The 22,033-nt window shown below is 36.8% G+C and overlaps 1 protein-coding gene across 1 annotated transcript in view; it reads left to right on the plus strand.

Moving 5' to 3' along the window:
- Nucleotides 1-22,033, plus strand: part of CFAP46 (cilia and flagella associated protein 46) — a 75,525-nt gene that overhangs the window by 21,158 nt on the left and 32,334 nt on the right. The window contains exons 16-32 of the mRNA XM_059477043.1: nt 1,169-1,292; nt 2,192-2,322; nt 3,636-3,787; nt 4,313-4,446; nt 5,967-6,179; nt 7,394-7,604; nt 7,967-8,116; nt 8,891-8,998; nt 10,508-10,612; nt 11,845-12,014; nt 12,624-12,755; nt 14,099-14,264; nt 16,960-17,044; nt 17,151-17,289; nt 17,829-18,012; nt 18,434-18,593; nt 20,831-21,054. Of these exons, the coding sequence (XP_059333026.1) occupies nt 1,169-1,292; nt 2,192-2,322; nt 3,636-3,787; nt 4,313-4,446; nt 5,967-6,179; nt 7,394-7,604; nt 7,967-8,116; nt 8,891-8,998; nt 10,508-10,612; nt 11,845-12,014; nt 12,624-12,755; nt 14,099-14,264; nt 16,960-17,044; nt 17,151-17,289; nt 17,829-18,012; nt 18,434-18,593; nt 20,831-21,054 (2,588 nt within the window). The remainder of the gene's footprint in view (nt 1-1,168; nt 1,293-2,191; nt 2,323-3,635; nt 3,788-4,312; nt 4,447-5,966; nt 6,180-7,393; nt 7,605-7,966; nt 8,117-8,890; nt 8,999-10,507; nt 10,613-11,844; nt 12,015-12,623; nt 12,756-14,098; nt 14,265-16,959; nt 17,045-17,150; nt 17,290-17,828; nt 18,013-18,433; nt 18,594-20,830; nt 21,055-22,033) is intronic.

Here is a 22,033-nt window from a genome sequence, read left to right on the forward strand (position 1 = left end):
GGCAGGGAACACACTTTCCAGATTGCTTAAACTATTTTGTACTATCGTGGCAATAAATGAAGTGTGTGTATGTGACTAATTTTACTAACTTTGAGTAAAACCGGTGTACTCTAGCAGAGCTTGTGCTGGAGGCAGGGAATGCTACAGGAAGCTCTGCTGCTTCCAGAGCAGATGTGTGTGCTGTGGAACACCACGCTCTCTGTTCAGCCAGGTCACAAAGTTCACCTTTCATATCCCCATTTCAAACTCGACCAACTAATCACTTAGAAGCCAGAGTCATATTTACAGATCAACCATTCGACTCTGTGCAGTCCTTTTAAGAATGTGAAGACTATAGTGCTGGAAAACATTTTCATAGATTATTTAAAGTGATATAATTTATCGTATTTGTGAAATGAAGAGAATTAAAATCGTGGACATCTCCTTGCTGTTAAATTTCAACTTGAAAACTGTACAATTACTTTTGAGATTCCTCTGAGAATAAATCTGAGCACACATTAGCCTTCCAGGCTGAATCTTTAAAATGAGTGAGATTATTACAACATTGAAGCTATTACAAGACTTCTTTTGACATAATATTTATATCATTTTGTTCTGAAAATTTTCAGTTGTTTCTTAGGCTGTCATCCAAGCAGTGAGTTTTTGCTTTTTCTATGACTTAAGTTGCCATAAGCTTATACATGTGCATTGAAGGAGTAAGAAAATACATATGCAAATTTATTACATTAAATGTACATAGGACAGAGCATCAGATTTATATGGTTATTTTTTCTTTTCAGTTGCATGAAAAAACTTTAGATTTTCAGATTGAGTGTGTACTTTACACACATGGTTCACTTGCTCTTGAATGAACCTAACGAGAGCACTACATGTCCTGTAAGAAAAGTGGCCTATTTAAGATATTTGGGCACTAAACAAGCATAGATCAGTTTTGGATGGGACAACTGTATTTCAAGATACAGGAAAAAACCAAAATAGATGTTGGTAGAATACACGATGGTTGGTTTTATGTTGGTTGGTTGGTTTGGGGAAAGCTTGATGGAATGAGAAAAGGGCTGGATTTTGAGTGTTTCAGCAAGGAATTATGTGTCTAATTCCTTGCCATTCTTGTGGATTTAAAAATTTCTAATATATAAAAAACTACCGTTATTTTTATTTCTTCACCAAGTTTTCTCAGGTAAAAGTAATAGTCAAATAAGCTACCTCTGTGCAAAAGCCCAACATCATACCAAAAGTGTGAAGAAAGTTGATGAACATTTGAAACACTTAAAAAATGGAAATGGCAGAGAAAGGTAATTGCTACAGACCAGAAGCGTCTCTTTCATCTTTTGTAGAAGTCTTTAAGAGGAAAGGTTCTGTCTCTGAGGTTTTTAGTGGATGGTACCTTGTAAGAGGTTGAATATTTCAGCCTCTGGCAACATAATTTCGTGTTCAGAAAGCTCTGTTATATTTCCATGCTATGCAGAATTTTATTCTTTCCCTGTTTCTAATCTGCTCTCTCACATGTGCACTTAAACTCACCTGTTCTATTGATATGAGCCCAACCTACAGAGGGGTGTGTGGATTAAGGCTTGTACTTGATGAAGAGTTGATACTTGCAAGTGTCTTTTTAAGTCCTTGTACCTAAGAAGCACATCATGTAATACAAATTTTTTGGTAAAAAAACTAAGTAGTTCATTCTGAGAGTCAGAGAGATTAATCTGTAGAAAAATGACAGGTTTCTTTGTTCTATTTATATATCATTTTGTCATTCTTTAGTTGAAAGGATGTGTCTACCTTTTTTCTGCACTAAAAAGTCCTGTGCTGAAATTTAAAGGCAGTTGTTTTTTAAAAGATTCTAAATCCCAACTAGTTTTCAAGACTTCTTTTTAAATTCTCAACATTAGTTTTGAAATATTTAGTTTACTTTATGAGATAGAAAATGAGGGTTGTCACACGTGTTTGGAACTTTAGTAGAATTACCATCCAAGAGAAGAATTCTGTCTCTTATTAATGAAGAGATTATTTTTAATAGATAAAGTAATAGTGTTACCTTTGCTACTGACAAGAAGTCTTCCTTTTATTATTTTTATTAGATGTAATTTTTTTTCCTGATGGCCATCATTATTGACAAGATTATTTTTGTCAGTCCTGAACTGTGGAACCTAATCCTGCTTATTAACTAATTTTATTTATGCTTTTTCTTTGGTAGAATTATACTTTGGGCAGATTTGGCAAAAGTTGCATGTAAACAGGAAGTGTGGGATGTCTGTCGTGCAGCATGTCGATTTTGCCTCTTGTATGATGATATTTTGTTTAGAGAGGCAACAAAGCATAAACAAAGTAAGTGACAAATCATTTTCAGTCTTGTAAGGAACTTTTAAATCATTTATTTAAGTTACTAAAAGGAGACAGACAATATTATTTTATTTCCTCCCATTCCCAAAGTTCCCCGAGTTTCTTTTCTGGCACTGCATGTTGGCATACATGTTGAACTTCTAGAAATCGGACATTACTTTTTTTTGTAGAAGCCATACTCTGCTGTCAGAAGTGTTTCACCATTGCTGTAGAGAAGCACTTCTGTGAAATCCATCTGCCTGTCTAAAGAATGCAGGCAAATTCCCTCATGGTCATCCAGGTCCATATCATTCATGTCTGATGAGCTGAAGAAAAATGGGTTGTAAGCCACTTTGTATGAGGCTCACATGTTAACATTTTTACCCCGTAATCCCCTATTAGTGAGCGGTTCCTCTGAGGTATCCAGCATTGTACCTTGTTCCTTGAGGGTCTGCTGGAAACCTAGCGCACGTTAAGGGTCTTTAACTTGGGGCAAAGCCCTTTCAAATCACTCTCTGCTTACTGGCTTTTAAAGTTGTCAGGGAATTTGTAAAACTCATATTTAAGAATAGATGAAATGGTTTTTCTTTCACTAGCCAACGTTAATCGAACCTATTCCATATTTTTTCCAAAGTCCACTTAAAATAGCACATCAATTTGCTGGTTTTCTTTCACAAGTTTTGCATCTTCAGACTAGCCATGTTTAGTCTTCTGTCTTCTTTCCAAACAAAATAAGGGAAAAATAAATACACTACCAGAAACTGAAGGCAACCATGCACCAAAAGCATCATGAGTAGGAACTGGTAGAATTACAGAATTTGTGTTTTTATTAAAACAATCTTAGTCCTTTCTCTTCATTATTAAACGAAATTCCTCTTTAATAATGTGTGCACTACCAGAAAGTCAACCCAGTCCATGATTTAAATGTAAAAAGACTTTAGCCTCTGCATAATCCACTTCTATGCTCCACTTCCATTTATGCAATAAAATTGAACTAGAGGCCATGGAGTCTATTCATCTATTCACACTGAAATTTCAGTATGTCTACTATGACTGGAGCAAGTTATTTGCTGCAAATATTGAAGATTATAAATAAATTGAAATGCAGCAAAATCACAGGTAACAAATGCCTCAGCTCTGCTTGAGAACAGGCTTTGAGTGCAACAAATGGCAGTAATGTAAAAGTTCGTTACTTGAAATAATTAAAAATCTTTTCTTGCTAACTATTCCTTGTGAATTTAAGAATATGTAGGGATTTGTAATTGGAAAATGAAGACAATCATTTGCATGGAAATAATAATGGGTTTATTTATTTTTAGCACAGAAGAATAAAGTTAATGCAACTGTGATGATGGATGGTCGAGGTCGAGCTGGCAGCTCATCAAGAAAATCATTGCTGCCTGCTAAATCCTTTTCTTTTGAAGCAGATTTACTCAGAATCCTAGCAGAAATAAGATTTATTAATGCAGAGGTAAATAAATTACATAACTGTCATTCATATTTGTTTAGTTTTGTTTTATATACAAATCTTGAAGCACTGGAATTTTGAGTTTAGTTATTTTCTGTCTCCATAGGAAGTAAAGGAAGAAGTGGTTTCATGAAGCAACCTTATCAAAATAATGTGTGAAAGTAACTGTAGCTATAGTTTTACTCCAAGTGCTGATAACATTTCTTTACAAGAGTTTTACTGTAAATTTTTGACATCTGACATTACATTTCTGGATCCATGAAGTTCCAGCATAATTGAAAAACTTACATATATAAATTATGTTTTTTTTCTCCATGTAATTATTTAGTAAAATTAGCTGTAGACAATTTTAAGCTTATGAAGTACTGAGCATTGTATTTCATATACTTGTACATGCCTGTACAGTATTTGAAAAAACATTTTGGTTTTTTTTTAATTTTTGAAGAGGTAACAGCACTAATAGGAAGAAATAATCTGTTTTTACAATGATAACCTGGGTAGACAATTTATTTCTCTGTGTCTTTTCAGGCAACTGTTCATTTATTAAGATTGCAGGGAGTCAAACTGAATGATCATGCTGTACCTCCAGCAGCTGCATACCAGTGTCGTCCAGGACACGTTTCATATCTTCCTGACAGTGATCCAGAATGGAAAACATACAGGTACTTTTTTGTAATACATATCAAGACCAAGGAACTCTTAACAGGTGATTATTATGAGACACTGCTGATAACTGCAAAAACTGTTTCTCCTTAGTAAAATTGTCACCAGATTCTTCATTTTTGTGGGTAGTCATGGGAAACGGGAAAAAGATCTAAAAAATAGTTTGACATATTTTTCTTAGGTTTCCTTTCATTCTGGAGTGTGGATTTTATTTTTCATTTAACATTTATTTCTCTGAAAATAGAAGCTGGTGTTCCAAGCTGAAAAATAATTGTTGTACATTGACACATAAATAATTAAATTCTGTATTTAAAAATGTGTTTTCTCAAATCAAAAAGCTCTTTTTGTCTTGCTTTATAGCTCCTATACATATAATGATTATATAGTACTGAATGCATACGATGAATTATTTCAGTTTGCAAATCTAGCGTGCTCCATCCAATCAACTGAAATGAATTTGGGAGAGTAGAATATAGCAAGCACTGTTTTTCACTAGTCTGACATGATTATTTCTTGCGAAGGAGAAGGAGGAGAGAGATTTCTGAAGACGATGCTTAGACTCTCTGCTGTTCGCATTCATAGTCATACCAGCCTTACTCTTACAGTGGTCATGTCCTGGGAGATCAGGATGGCAGAGTTGTGTCCCTAGGTCTGTTCATGAAATCTGAAAATTAAGTCAAGTTTCTCGCACTGTCTGCTTGCAAATGTTCAGTAGAATGGGAAAAATTATAAACTGATCAGAGCCAAGGGGCAAAGAAGATGAGAACTCTGTTCCAAAATTTGCTACTAGCTGTTTTTGAGTTTATCTAATTAGATTAAAAACCCATGGAAAAAAAGGACTTTGGTCTGGTACTGTGTCCTGTACCACTGCTGACATAGTAATACCCATTGTCAGTTTGTGCTTTTGACTTTATGACTTTGGAACCGTGGCAATTCTGTATTATCATTCAAGACTGTGTTTTTAGTATTTTTTTTTTCAAAGTAATAGTACATTTTGATAATTAAGAAAGAAAATAAATTTATTGAAGGAAAGTTATTGCACAGACTGTGAAGAAAATGTTATTCTATTTTAAAATATTACAGCATTTCAAAGCACCTGGAAATGTCTTTGAGTGCAACAACACATGCAGTTTTGAGTAAAAAAGACATGTCCTTAACTGCCAGATGGCATGCCTCACTCGTATCTATGTTCAAGTAGAGCCTTGACATAGTTATTTGATTTCTAGCACTGATGGGTGGATTCACACACGCATTTAAAAATCCCAAACATGCGGATGAAACCTGAACCATAGACACTGTTTTTTTAGCTAATAGCATTTCAATTTCAGAGACTACTCATTTTATGTTGATACTACTTCCTTTTTGAACCATCTTCTCATTGAAGTAAAGTATAAGTCAGTGGATGAGAACTTAGTAAATGCAACTGAAAATTGATTACATTTTTGTTCTTGTTGTTGGTAGTACTGCATATTTAATGTTGAAGCTTTGGAATAACAGCTTCTTTATACTAATTTTATAGTTTATGGATAGACAGCTTATCTCAGTATGCTATGGAAAACTTCCAACGTGCAGCTGAAATAGGAGAAGAATTGAATGAAGCCTGGATTGTTCACAATGCTGTGGTGTATACCTTAAATTATAACAGACATGTGATTTCTTCAGGAAGACAGAGGGACATTATTGAATATCTGCAGACTCTTCTTGGAGCCATCAAGACTGTCAGGCATGATGGGTAAATTGAGATGTTTGGATATGAACATCCTCTTTTTTCTAAAACACAGAAAATATTATTGCAAATATCGAAAGTCACTTTGTGCTGTGAAATATTTATTGCTGGCTTTCATTGGCAGTGAAGGAGTTTTGGTATATATAGAGTAGCTCAGGAGATAAATTGTGAAAATTAGGTGTTAATCCTTTTTGTTTGTTCTTTGTTACTATACACTGTAAACCATGCTAACTTTGGACCAATAAATATTACTTTCTCTTCAGTGTGGAATAGGAACATGTGCATGCAAAATAGTATTTTGTTAAGTTAGTCAGAAAATTGGGAAAATTCTCTGAGACTGAATTTGCACAACAGCTCAAAATGCATTTGCCTGCTGTCAGTTCTCTGATCTTGAATTATTTTGTAACGATAGTTCATTGCAAATAGTTCTAACCAGTGTAAGCAGATTACTACTGGTTCTGAAATATGAGAAAATAGAAGACAAAGGAAATAAAGGGAATGTGCTCATTAGTAGACCATGAAAATGGGAACATGGATTCCACAGTGGTTTAGAGAAATCCTGTTCTGCAGTAAATGCAATGGGAGAATGATCAACCATTATGGAGTAGATACTCTAGTCAAAATCTGACTATCGGACAAATTCCTAGATATTTTGGAACTTCCTTGGGAGTGACCTCACCACTAGGCAGAGTAACGACCAGCAGCAAAGAAGTCTCTATTAACAGTACTGGGGAATAAAATTAAAATTTCTGTTTGTGCAGAGTTGAAGACTGGTAATACCTGCTAATTTATTTTGATACTTACATCAATATGTACTAGCAATAATCTCTTAGATATAATTAGGTTCATGTTTTCTGACAAAAAAAACCCCAAAACACCAAAACACAAAAACCCCAAAAATTTCAGCTTTGCAGTGGGTTGGCATGATAACCACAAAAAATGTGAAGGGCTTGGTTTAGGATACTTTTTTAGAAAATAGTTGTTCTTTTCATATGAGAAAAATGGATGTTAACTGAAAATTGATTCTGGGTTTTGTAGTTTTAATCACTAAACTGCTTTACCAACAGGCAGATTTTTTTGGGTAATATCCATAATTTTGCTTTCTATGAAAAAACTAGATTTTCAAGTAATGCTTACTTCTTGAAATCAATAACTTTATTCCTGCCTTTTTATTTTGATCTGATGCGGTATGCACTTCTGATTTTTGTTTTCTTCTACAGAAGTACTGAAATTTTACTGATGTTATGTAATGCTTTGGCTCGAGCCCTAATTATATCTTGGATTCCAAAGCCAAAACCTGCTGAGAAGATGGAAGATACAGCAGTAGAGAGTAGCAGAAAAGCTGCAGCAAAGAAACAGGAAAAAGAAAATATCCTCCAGTCTTTTTCAGTAGATCCTAGTGGACTTCCTGACATCAAAGCTGCCTTAGAGGTGCAAACCCCTGATTTTTTGTAGTCCCTTTCATTCGTCTGTCAAATATTGCAGCATAATGAATTCCTATAAATTCAAGGGTAGAAGTTTGTTTCTTTTTAAAGCTACCTTCTTTTACAGTTTCTGTCATCACAAATCCTTCCCAAATGCACATTGGAGCCTCCTTACCAGCTTGGGGCTGAGGACTGTAACTTCTGTTTGCCTTGGGCTGCCTGGAAGCAGCTGTTGTTCGGCTTAGAGATGCGTGCGCAATAATCTAAAAATAACCGATGGATGGCGTGTTCCATAAAAGAAACATACAAGAAACTTTCCACATTTTCCTGTATTTCACTTTTTTTTTTTTTTCTCTTCTTGGTGTTTAGATTTGTGAATTTGCCCTAAATGCAATGACTAAGACCGTACCTAATGAAAAAGTCTCTATTGCTGCACATCAACAGATCATTGCTACCTGGGTGAAAGCCAAGCAGTTAAACCAGCAGCAGATCAGACATCAGCTTGGGACTCGGGGGGAGGTATGATTTCCCTGAAATCTGCATAGTGTTGAAACTTTACAAAGAGAAGTTAAATTCATAAATTGATTTAATAATGACTGAAATTATCAAGGTACATTTTCTTCTGTATATTTGAACGTAATGTAAAAATAAATTTTGTCTGCAGCTCCTTACAGAACACAGCAAATTTTTGACATTGGGTATAGCAGTGAGTCTACGTTTCTTAACTCTTCCTTATGATGTTAGCTGCCATGGTGATGTTTGTCATATGATGACTGTTGAGCAAAATTGATTTTGAATTCACAAATGTAAAATAATAAAATGGCTGCATTAAAAGTGTTAAGAAAAATCAGCTATATTAATGTCAACATTTACTATGGCCTCTTTTTATATATATACATTATAGACCTAGTAAGCTGGAAAGAAATATTTAATTCTTATATTTTTATCTTATAGTGTCTTTAAAACTGGAAACTTTCAGTGGTATATGAAATTTGCCTTCATTGTATTCTTGATGTGGGCTTTTAGTGTTTTGGGCTCTGAACTATGTGGGCTTTAGTTCTGAGTTCACACTGTTAATTAAAAATATATAAATACAAAAAACCGAGGGTTTTAAGGAGACAGTACAGAGCAGGAATTGCTTAGAGCAAACTGAGGTTTTCAAAATTATTATTATTATTATTATTATTATTATTATTATTATTATTATTATTATTATTATTATTATCTCAATTAATGTCCTTCATAATATTAACTTGCAAAAAATCTGAATATGAATTTTTTTTTTCTGCTTAGAATAATGATGAAGTGCAAAATCTTCAGGCGAGAATTCTTGTTGGTCTGGAAATGTATTCATGTAATGGCTTGGGTCTCATGGATTTCACTCTTCCTAGCTTATCTCAGGTATTTAGGGTTTATTTTATAAGCTCTTGAGTTTTAAGAAATTGTGTACTATGAATTTGATTTCAAATTCAATTTTAAATACAGTTTAAATTATTTTTGAATCTTTTATTGTACCATTATTTTCTTTACCGAGAGATCAAATATTTATGGCAGGGAGGAGATTTTTGTGACAGAATAATTTTATTTATCCAAAGATCAGATACCATTAGAATATAAATATTCAGTTTATGCTTATGTTGCTCTGGCAGATTGTTTCCATCACATGAGCACATAACGGGTTCGGGTGAATTCTGTACAGAACCATACTTCTAACCTTTCTTTTTTCTTCTGGAGAAAACTTGATAGAAGCTTACAGTTGTTTAGTTTAGAGAAGCCCTCCGAGATGACGGAGTCGAGCTGTTCCCCCAGAACTGCCAAGGTCTCCAGGTGCCACATCCACACAACATTTTAATTCATCCAGGGATGAGGACTCCCTTTCAGTGAAGAAATGTTCCCAGTATCCAACCTAAACCTCCCCTGGTGTGGCTTGAGGCTGTTTTATCTTGTCCTGTGCTTGTCACCTGGGAGAGGACACTGACCCCTCCCTGACTCCAGCCTCTCCAGGTAGTTATAGGGAGGTTTGGGTTTGTATTGGGAGCATTCAACATTTCAACAGAAAACTTCACAGCAGAGTGAATTTTCTTTTGACAGTTGCAAGGTAGAACACGACTACACTTGGTTACTACTGATTGACTGTGTAAAATAAAACTAGCAGGTTGGCAGGACAACAACAAACTATTACTGATAACTAGGAACTAGGTCCTTATGAATAAATAGGTATCTAATTCTAGTTGGTGTACAGATTTATGTCAAATATTATGAGTTAACTTTAGCTATCACTTCACTGGCGTAGTTTTGTATAGCAGTGTTGTAGTACCTTCATTTGGAGCAATTCATTAACAATTACCACTGTCCTAAAAAGGTGGACCTTTGACATGTACAAAAGAAATGAAATTAAAACATTTAGATGCTACAATGAAACTACATGTGAAACGATCTGTAATTATATCTATAGGTATGTATGTATGTTTAGGTTGGAAAAGACCTCTAAGATTATGGAGCCCTCCTGAGCTGCTGCATATATAACAGCATACAGAGCAACTACTTATTACAATTACTGGTTGTTGCAAAACCGCTCCTGTGTCCCATTCTTACTTTCATCTTAACTAAAACGGGCTCCGAGTTTTGAAAGTCTTATTCCACTGGTTTTTGAAAGATGACTGAGGGCATAGGACAAGTCCTGGCAGACACTTCTGGCCAGAAGGCATGCACAATTATACCTTGATTTGCACACATTATGTTAATACTTACTACACTGTGAATGAGGCCTCTCTGTTGTATATTTTGATTGTACTTGTAGCTCTTTCATTTTCTAGATGGCTTTATCATATACTTGTTCCATGCCCAGGTGAGCTGTAAAAAAGAGCATATAAAAACCTTCAATTTTAACCTTTCTTTTTTTAATCCCAGTTACTGGATTTGGCTTTAGAATGCAGTTGGTCAGATTCCTTAGTGGAATTGCAGACACTGACACGACTTACGTATTTTGCGTATGTATCACAAGACTATGAAAGAGTGATGACTTGTTCCAAAAGGATCTTGGAATCAGATGAGAATTTTGTCCTCAATAGAAATATTAAGAAATATGGCGTGTAAGTACATAGAATTTCCTGTGATATGGTAATGTACTTGAATGAAGTTTTGAAAGTAAAGAGGGTAAATGTGTCTGGTCACAAACAAAAATTGGAGAATCTTTTTTCCAAGAAAATTGTGCTGCTACAGATGAAAATGAAAGTAAAAGGCAGTGGGAGATCCAGATTGTGGCTCTGGACCTCATTCAGATAGATGAAGCTTGCTATCCAAGGGAGTCAGAAGCTTGTACATTTCTGTGTTTGGGCGTCTTCCGGGAGCACTGCTGCTCTGAAATGATCTCTGGGAATCACAGTATTTTGACTCTTTTATAATCTCTAGGCAGAAAATAGGTGATTCTACTTCTTTTGATGAAGCAAATTGCTTTCAGTGCTCATCTGGCTCTAATACACTGAAGGGCTATGTAGTTCATGGACCAGCTTGAAGCTGGGGGTGATGAAAGATATGAGCAGTTCTGTATTCCAGGCTCTGCTGTCAGGTAGTCTGACAGTGCTAAATTGCCATCTATGCATGTGGGTACAATAGGAATGTAACTAATTCCTCTAAAACCCCAGTCTCTAACTTAACTGATATTTTGAACCTTGGCTTAAAAAAAAAAAAAAAAAAAAAAAAAGGCACATATAAATGGATCTAGTGGTGGAGCCCTTTATTATAAAGAAGGTAATACTCTTTGAGCCCTCTATTTTGAAAAATAATTTCCTCCAAAAGCAGAATTTAATTTTACCCAAAGAGGAAAGAATCAACTCCATTTAAATAGCAGTTTTTCTGAATGTAGGAAGTCAAACTAATGAAGGATAAAATGTTTGATTGTGCAGTCATGTATTGCCAATGCTGTTTCCAGAGAACGGAGGACAGTGTATCCGTGGTAAAGCGCACAGTTGTGGTTAAAGGCAGAATTTTACCCGGTTGGCTCCTGCTGTGGGCAGGGTGTGTGGTCAAGGCGGTTAAGGCGGAATTTAACCGGTGAGCTCCTGCTGTGGGCAGGGTGTGTGGTCAAGGCGATTAAGGCGGAATTTTACCGGTGAGCTCCTGCTGTGGGCACAGTTGTGGTCAAGGCGGTTAAGGCGGAATTTAACCGGTTAGCTCCTGCTGTGGGCAGGGTGTGTGGTCAAGGCGGTTAAGGCGGAATTTAACCGGTTGGCTCCTGCTGTGGGCAGGGTGTGTGGTCAAGGCGGTTAAGGCGGAATTTAACCGGTGAGCTCCTGCTGTGGGCACGGGCGCCCTCTCGTGGACACAGCCGCGGCCGCACGCGGCTCTCCCGGGGCGAGCTCCGCGCTGCTGTGGGGGCGGCGCTCGGTGACAGAGACGCTGAAAACTCCTGCAAATCGTATTTATTCTTTTCTTACTAAATTGCTATTAATCAATGATATTAACCAATGGTATCAGTTTATTTCTGTATTAATTTTTAACTGATTAACTCTGGAACTGAAATCTATGTTGTTTTCTTCTACGTGTAGTGGGATGGGATCCATATCAATTTCTCCAGAGCCCTGAGCATACTTTACTAGACACAAGCATGACAAATCTCAAAATAAAGTATCAAAATTGTCTAATTTTCCTGATTTGTGGTTTTAATTGCTTGTTGTATCAGTTCGACTTAGACCTAATATTTTTTGATGTACAATAGTGAAAAATAGGGAGAAAATGACAAATCTATGTTCTTTCCTTGCTGAATATAGATAATAGTTTTTTTAAATATGATTTCGCAGTTATTTTCTGTAAAGGTGTGAAAAAGATATTTTAGTCTACTTTTTTACAAAATATTCCATTTTTAGGAATGTTTTCTAATTTTTAAAAGAAAACTCAGTAAAAGGATCTGTAACTTTGTAAGCAAGGGACATCTATATAGAAGCAACTTGAATACATCATTAATAGGCATTGTTATGATCTTAGCCTGTAAGACTTAGTGCTTCTTGAAATGTTTGCCTTTATGCAGGCTTGGCAACAGCGTGAGACAAGAAATGTTAAGCATTGCAGCCTGTATAAAAGGAAAGAGCATAATGGAGAACTTGTCTGGAAGAAAACATCTGCGTGTAGCAGCATCACAAACCTTTGTTCAGAGTGCCAGGTGTGTTTTCTGTTGAGAGAAAACTAACATAAATCTAAAATTTAGTTACAGTTTTGGGGATCATCATATTTTCTCCCCAGACTGATAAAAATCAGCATAATTGCGAATTGGAATCTTTAGCAAAGGATTTGACAGATTTTTGCACTTCAGTAAATTTATCAACTACTTTCCACATAGCTGACTTTATAGTGTCAGAGAATCACACCATCTTCAGAAGGGATCTAGTTCAGAGTCCTGCTCAAAGCAGGGCCAGTCCAGGCCTTTATCCAGTCTGACTGTGAAAACCTCAAGGAATGGGGACATGCAACTTCTGTGAGTAACCTGCTCCCCTGCATGGTTGTACCCATGGGGGACACTTCTGAACCTTTCTCGTTTAACTTATGTTCTTGCTTGTCCTGCCATTCACTGGGAAGAGCCTGACTGTTGCTTCTCAATAACTTTATTAGGTTATTGAGGTAATTAGGTTACAGGGGTATACTTCCCCTTTAGGGCTCCTAAAGGACCTCTTGAGCTAACCCTCTTCTCAAGGCAAGTGCAGTCCAGTCCTTAGATCATCTCAGTGGCCCTTCACTCAGTGCCTTGTGGTTTCTCTGTGTCTGGCAAGTGTTGGGTGGCCTAAAACTGGATATAGCAGTCTAAATGTGATCTAAAGAGTGCCGTCTAGATGGTGATCATATTGACAGTTTCAAAAAACTGCTTTTTTTAAAACAGTAACACTAATTCAATTGGTGATTGCATTACATCAATCTGTAATTTTTCACTGAAATGCCAAGCTTCATTCTCACTCACATGAGTAGTGTGTCACAATATGGAGGATTATTAACTTTTATTAATTCAAAGTATCATTTGCAGAAATATGCTCGAACCAATTTGGATGCAGCTAGTGGCATTTGGGCCATATACTTGTGTTACAGTGGTACTATACTAAGCAAAATCCATAGTACAGTAATAATTAGTATGTTTTGTTTTTTAATGTTTTTTTTTGAATGAGAAATTAACGTTATAGGAAGCCAAATAAAGTGCATTATTTCAATGAGAACATCTTGAGGAGGCTTCTGCTATTGTTTAAATGAATGCTCCTGAGCTAAGATTATGCGGAAATACAGTAAAATTAATTATTATCATTAATATGCTACATATTTATTCCTAGTTCTGCTGAGTGTGTGAAATTGTTTGGGATATAAAAATGGAAAATAGCTTTTGTATGAAGCTCTTATGCTAAGTCCTCATTGCTGAGGTGATCCACAGATCAGCTAAACCCAAATGTTCCTAAAAGTAAAATTCTTTATTATAGCTAAAGTGTGGCTGTTTTTCCTTATAAAGTTCTATTTCCCTTTCTTCAGGCATGCAGGTGAAGCTGGAAATTATTCCCTTGTAATGTTTGCAGCTGCACACTTTTGGAATGCATGTTTACCTTTGCTAGGCTCACCACATGACAGAGAACAGTTTAAAGGGCCTACCAAAATAATTCTTAAGAGTATAATTAAAGCAGAATCTAAAAACAAACAGGTGAGAATTTCTAATAGGTATTGCTTGTTTTTAGTGATTGGTGCTGATGGTAAAGAAACTTCAAGATATTTTCCTAAAAGGCAAAAGTGATTTATTTGTCATAAACACATTTCTGGTTTCTTACCTGCAGTTGCATACTCTTGTATTTGATTTGGTGATTCTTTTGGTTTTGGGCAATTGTCAAACTCTCAACAGTTTTCTGCAAAGTAATTTGCTGTCTGATTTTTCACTGTACTGTTTCATTTCATTAAGCTTACAAAAAAAAAATTTTAGAAAATATTCAACATCCAGGAAAAAAAAGCCACTTCTGGCAAGTTTTATAATAGATTTGGAAAATATGATAATAGATCCTAAAACACTAACTCAGGAAAAAACAAGTTACTGTCTGAGTTAAGGTTTCTCCCACCTGCAGACTCAAATTTCTTCTACCTGCAAAAGGAAAGTTTTACTTTTCATATCTTCAGGTTTTTAACAGACTGTTTAGGACTTTGGCAGTAGGAAGGAGTCAAAATTTAGACTGTGCTGGGAATTTATGATAAAATTAAATACTTATTGATGATGAACAGCATGTGTATTCCAATGAAGTTATCCTCTCGAAACACTATGCAAGTGATGTGTGTCATATAAGACATCTCACCAGGTGGAATTTCTTGTGCTTTTACAACTTTTCTTGCTTTAAAACTCCATGGAGCTTATCCATTTCTCTTTCTAGATTTGATTTACACGTCAGTGGAGCTGCTGTATATTTCCATAGGCACAATTATTGATGGCTTTTGCATCCAAGCTTAGTGGTACAAATATGAGTCTGCATCTCAGATCATCAAGCAGGATAATACAATAATAGAAACCTTTACTTGCTTTCTTGTCAAGCTGTGTATAAATCACAAATAATCAGTAATGATGACTGGCCTGATTATTCTTGGTGTGTAGGAACTGATGAGTACAATGTGTACTTTAAAAGCACAGTGATAATTGTGAGTTTAATTGGAACTTTGACAGTGTGTAGATACATAATGGTAATTGCCCATAGAGACAGTCCTAAAGTTTGTTATTTGTACAGATACATTTAAAACCAGTAAAAAGGAGTACTTCATTATGTGTATGTCGTTATCTCTCCACCGCAGCATAATTTCAGAGTGAATCCTTAAAAAGTAGTATTAAAAAATAATTATATGTAGATAATGAAAATTTACAGTTACAGGTAGCATAGGTATTTTTTTGTCTGCAAATGTTAGTAATTCTTATGAGTTAGAAGTGAGTGACTTCTGATAGCAGTTAAGGAAAAAAATTCCTGTTAACAGAGTGCTCTATATTTGATTATTTCTGGAGTTACTGAGTTTTTAAAATACATATACACTGTAGGAACCATTGTGAGAGGCAGGAACTGATCTCCAGTGATCATCCTTGACCAGGATAACTAGTCAATTTTTAAATGCAGTCATATCTGGAGAAGGATCTACCAGCAGTTGTCCAGATTCTCATCTACCAGCACTCCCAAATCCTTCACCACAGGACTGCTCTTGTTTCATCCCCTGGGCTGCACTGATACTGGGGTTTGCCCTAACTCAGGTGCAGGACCTTGCACTTGATCTTGTTGAACTTCTAAAGGTTGCCTTGGGCCACTCATTGAGCATGTCAGTCCCTCTAGGTGACATCCCTTCCCACACCACTCACCTCGGCGTCATCAGCCGATTGCTGGAGGTGCACTCAATCCCCTTGCTGTGTCAGCAAGGAAGATTTGAACAACATTGGTTCCAGTATCCCTGGTATTGGTATCCCTTGAGGCATACCACCTGTAACTGGTTTCTGTGGATACTGAGCTGTTTGGACACTGAGCCAGTGACTGTAATTCTTATCCATCCATCAAACTTCTATCTGTCCAGCTGAGTAGCAGCAAGGTTATGGAGGCCATATCAAAGGCCTTACAGAAATCCAAGTGGGTGGCATCTGCAGTTGGTGTCCGTCGGTGCAGCCGCTCCATTGTCAATCCCTCTAGGTGACACACTGAATTAGACAAACTTTGTGCCTTCATGGAAGTAAATGCTTATTAGACCAAATCTGATAAACCTTTGATGATGCTAATGTAATACTTCCCAAATGTTGTGGCTACGGTTTGGTTAACATTTAGCATCATCCTACATGTATTTAATGGTTAGTGTGTCATATCTGAATCTATTTGAGAAACTGGACAGTTATTTTGTCTTTGAAGATGCAGAGTTGTGGTGTAGATGAGAAGGAAACAGCAGATCTTTGACCTTTGGGTGAGAATTGCGATTGTCAAATGTTCACAGGTGAGGAGTGGAGCCTGCTTTAGGCAGGCATGTAGGCAGACAGCTCTGTAGGATCTCTGCCAACCTCAGCTGCTCTGTGACTCTCTGAGAGCACTTCAGGATCTAATGTTATTTAATGAGTGTAAGGAAGTTAATATTTCTAAGTCTGGTTATTTTTGTATTGGGTTTGTAGTATAGGACTCACTCTGGAGAAATGCTTGTGGCTTTCATCTGGTGAAGAAACTTTAAGTTGCAGGTAACTATTATGAAGATACTATTCATGTCTGATATGGACTGGTTCACAGGCAAAACAAAAGTTCAGTGATACTTAGAGACATATGTTAACTGATAGATAGAGGGGGTTCTGTGTTGTTTTTTTTTTGTGTGTGTGTTTTGATGTTTATTGTTTTTCATTTTTTTTTAAGGGAAAGAAAGATACATGTCCTTTGCATCAGTGGATTACAAAGGATTTTCAAAATATTGGGTTATCAGTTGGATGCTTTCTCCCAGGCATGTTCTTCCTTCTGTTGATCTGGTAATAAAAGAAACCCAGTATTTTGTAATCATTATTCTAATTCTGCAGTATATTAATAAATAATTTGAATATACTTCAAAGGTGCTGAGGAAGATCTGGCATTAAGAACCTCCTTATATGGTCTATTATTCCACATCTATGCTGATAAAGCTGACTGGGAGACAGCACTAAAAATGCTAGATGAAGCTATCCAAGTTTTGCCTCAGACAAGACACAAACTGTAAGCTAGTTGACTTATTTTTATTAAAATAAGCATTTTGGTTCTTAAGAAGTATAAGACTTTTGAGTATTTTTCATTTTATATACATTGGGAAAGTATTATGATTACTTTTAAGCAGTCTGTCTTTGCAACACAAAATATTCTTGTGTCTTTTCCATGAAAAAGACACACATAAACAGTGCTTCCTATTGTTAATCTGCTAATACTTGTAAATTTAATACTTGTAAATTTAATTTTTAAAAAACTTATATAAAAGTAGTATCTTACTTCCCAAGCAAATAGATGCATGAAGTGTGGCTATATAGCAGAAGTTTTAGTTTTCCTAACTGCAAACCCTTCTTCATTAAATGGAAACAAAATTATCTAGGATACTGCTTATATAATCTTGTCTGAGTTGGTTTCATGCCCTTTTATGCCAGTTTATAAATTTTGCATCTTTGTACTGTTACAGATATGAGCTAGTATGTGTGTCTTACTCACAAAGTAACTTTACAGGTACAGATGCAAGTAATTTGTAATTTGTTTGATCTTTATTCTAGCCTGATTTTCAAACTTATGGCTACAGTGAGGGCAGGATCAGGATGCAATTTTACCATGGCCATTCAGAAAGCCAGTCAAGAAAGTGAAGATTACTTGTCACACATGTGGCGACACTTGGTGACGGTCTCCAGAAGTATTGTTGGACAGTTAAGCTGTTTTCAAAATGCGATCATTGCCTTGCAGGTTTGTCAGTTCTTTCTGTTTGTTCCCATGCTGATAGAACGATTTTTCTCAAGTGATTCATAGGACTGCAAGTTCCTGAATGGGTAGGGAGGCCATATACTTGACAACTGCTTTTTATAACTTTGAGATTACTCTTCAGTAGGAAGACTCTCTGTGGTTGAATGTTTATATCCAGTAAAATTTTCATTGATTTCTTCCAAAGAAAAATGCCTAAGAGTAGTAAGCGGTTTTAATAAAATGAAGATTTAACTGGTGGTGGAGTTTCCTGTTGCATTCTGTTTATCATAATTCTGATGCCAATAAAACTGCTTGATGTCAAATTATTATTTTTTGCTTCTGTTAAGACTACATGAAACTTTAGAATATAATTTTGATGGCTTACATAAACAAATACAAATTAACTCCTTTATTACTTTTATAGAAACAAGAAGATGAATGGCAGAGAGTTGATTACCTGATGGAATTTGCTGAATGCTTATATTGTAATCAGTTTCCCCTCAATGACGCTATTAAACCTCTGCAGTGGGCAATAGATCTTCTGCTTTGTATGAAATTCCCTATGCAATCCTCACAAGATGAAGGTATGTAATGGGTGTTTCTTCTTCAGAGCAATTTCTCAGCAGGAAACACAAGTGAGATTTTAAATTTGCAGCTTAGTTATTAAAAGGAATGGCACAAGTTTGCTTGTATTTTCTTGTGCACCTACTGTCATTTATTCGATGCAAGTTCAGTTTATTTGTGAATTCTGTGTGAATTCACAAATAAACACAGGGATTCACAGGGATTCCTGAGATGTGAGATGCTACCAGAAAGCTGTGTTGGACAGTTTGCTTCAAGTGAGTTCTCATGGAGGGACAGATGAAACTGAAGGAAATAGTTTCTATGGCAAGATTTGGGTATCTAAGTCCATTACCCTTTCCTTGGCTGTATCTTAGCATTAATTTTTCAAAAATGACTTTCAAAGAGATGTATGGCTTCAACTACTTTGTAACTGTAAGAATTCCTTGCTCCTTTCACACAAATATCCACTTTTACTGGTATGACCGTAGTGACCTATTCTGATAGGATAGAATTCTGATACTCATTTGGGGAAAAAGTATCTGATTTCTGGAACTATACTGTCCAGTGTGGCATTAATGAACATCTGCTCTGCTGGGTTTTCTTGCATGGATGCATGACATGGATCAGATGAGTACCTCTGGTATTTTCATTGAGAAAGATAAATATGCAGTGTCTCTATCACACAGTTGATTAGTAACAGTTACAACCTTCTCTTCATACTTTTCTGTTAGTGGTTTTGTTTTTGGTTTGTTTTTTTTTTTTTTTTTTTTTTTTTACAGTCCTATGGTAATTTAAGTTTTTATGGAATTCCCAAAATCACTGGGTTGGAAGAGACCTTCAGGATCATCGAGTCCAACCCAGCCCCAACCCCTCAACTAAGCCCTGGCCCCCAGTGCCACATCCAGGCTTTGTTAAGCACACCCAGGGATGGGGACTGCACCCACTCCTTGGGGAGTACAGTCCAGAACTTTATCACCCTTTCTGTAAAATTTTTTTTCCTAATATCCAACCTGTATTTCCCTTGGTGCAGCTTGAGGCTGTGTGCTCTGGGTGTGTCAGTGCTGCTGCAGAGAGCCCAGCCCCAGCTGAACACAGGCACCTTTCAGGAGCTGTGAGAGTGATGGGGGCACCCCTGAGTCTCCTTCTCTCCAGGCTGAGCACCCCCAGCTCCCTCAGGGGCTCCTCACAGGGTTTGTGTTCCCAGCCCCTCACCAGCCCCGTTGCCCTTCTATGGACATGCTTGAGCATCCCAATGTCCTTCCCAAACTGAGGGCCCAGAACTGGGCACAGCACTCAAGGTGCAGCCTCAGCAGTGCCCATACAGGGGCAGAATGAGCTCCCTGCTCCTGCTGGCCGCACCATTCCTGATCCGGGCCAGGAGCCATTGGCCTTCTTGGCCATCAGGGCACACTGCTGGCCCACGTTCAGCCGGCTGTCACCAGCACCTCAGGGCCCTTTGTGCCTGGGCCCTGTCCAGCCACACTGTCCCCGTACTGTAATGCTGCAGGGGGTTATTGTGGCCAAAATGCAGTACTCAGCACTTGGATTTATTAAACTTCATCCTGTTAGACTCAGCCCAAACATCCAACCATTCCAGGTCCCTCTGCAGAGCCCTCCTACCTTCCAGCAGATCAACACGCGATCCCAGCTTAGTGTTATCTGTGAACTTACTGATGAAAGACTCAATCCCTTCATCCATGCCATTGATAAAGATATTGATCAGAGCTGGCCCCAGCAGAGAGCCCTGAGGGACACCCCTGGTGCCCGGCTGCCAGCTGGATGCAGCACCATTCACCACCACTCTCTGGGCCCAGCCATGCAGGCCGTTGTGAGCCCAGCAAAGAGTGGTTTTTTATTAGTTCTGTAACCCACCCACTTTCACCAGTTTGCTTATGATTACTGTCATTGCAAAGCTCTTAATGGAAACTCAAGTATTATAATAAGGGAAATTAGATTTAAATATAAAACAGCCCAGGTTGGAAGGAACCTCAGAAGATCATCTGGGCCAGCCTCATTCGGATTTAATTTCTCTATCAGGCTTACATCATTTATTATACAGAACTGTTTCATTGTTGATTAAAAACATGGCGCAAGTAGCATTGCATCACTTTAACAAGAACATCTTTAGCAGATGGATTTCCATTTTTCTTTTTTTCCCCTACGTATTTTCATTTTCAATTCAGAAATTTTAACTTTTAAATGCATTTTTACAATGCTGTCACTGTGAGCATGTGTTCGCTGCTTTTTTTTTTAACAGAAAGCAATGCTATACCAGAATTGTTGCCTACAGAAAATGCTAAGATGGACAATGGAGCAAATGGTACCACATCCCAAATGAATTTGGAAGATTTGAGTAATATTAAACAACTGGAAGCTTTGTTTAGAGCACAGACATTAATGGCTATATTTTCTGGTCATGGATCTTCTTTTCATCAGCAGCACTGTTTGATGGCGTATGCCTGTATCATCCGTATCTGGCAGGTGCGATTATATGAGATTATATGTTGCATTGTGTTATAATAATGTAGCTAGTATATTTCACATTTCCTCATGTAATTATGGTAGCAGCTATTAATTTGGTGTTTAGCTTTGCCCTTAGGGTTTTCTGTTGTATGGTGCAGTTAGCGTGTTTTCTCAGGTTTAAGGACTAAACAAGAAAATTGTTTCTCTCAGGAAAATGGAGGGGAGGCACTAAGGGTAAAAGCAGTGGGCTGTTGTTTCTCAGGAGTCCATTCATATGTTTTGTGCAATATGTTCTCAAATTTTGTATTTTTTAATTTGCTAAGGAATCTCAGTAGTGGCAGAATACATACTGAAGACGTTTCTGTCAGTTCTGAAGGTGGACCTTCATGAAATTGAGTCAAAAGGACTGTCATTTGACTGAAAAGGATTGTGGAATCTGGCAGTGTTCACTGATTGATTTCTCTAATTACTTTTTCATAATTAGAGCATTTCAAATCTATCAAATATACTTCACTTCTCATAGACATGCCCAATTGAAATGGCTATTCAGAATCACAGCAATGATCATAGGAAAACAATTATATGTTAAGTAAAGTAAATATTTGAAGGGACTAAATATGTACTTGATAATAGTAATGCAACAAATCATTATAGGAACAGTCTCAGTTGGGACCTACCAAGTAGATTGGTAAGCTGTGGCTTGTGTATAATTTTACTCCAATTATTAGTGAAAGCCTGCAACTTGTTACCACTTATTTGTGGTAATTATGAGCAAGAATTTAAAATAAAATAAAAATCAGTTTAACATGTGATGTGAGACAGGAATTTGCAAAGTAAAAATGGAATATTGGTGTTTTCAAATTTACACAAGCGTAACTTTTAATATCCAGCACTTGACTGTGCATCTTACTAGGGGAAAAGACTATCTGAAGAGAGTACTACTGTTTGAATAAGCTATTAAAACTAAAACTTAGAGTTGATGCTGCCATCAGTGCCA

This window comes from Ammospiza nelsoni, chromosome 8 (genome assembly GCF_027579445.1).
Source record: "Ammospiza nelsoni isolate bAmmNel1 chromosome 8, bAmmNel1.pri, whole genome shotgun sequence".
NCBI lineage: Eukaryota > Metazoa > Chordata > Aves > Passeriformes > Passerellidae > Ammospiza > Ammospiza nelsoni.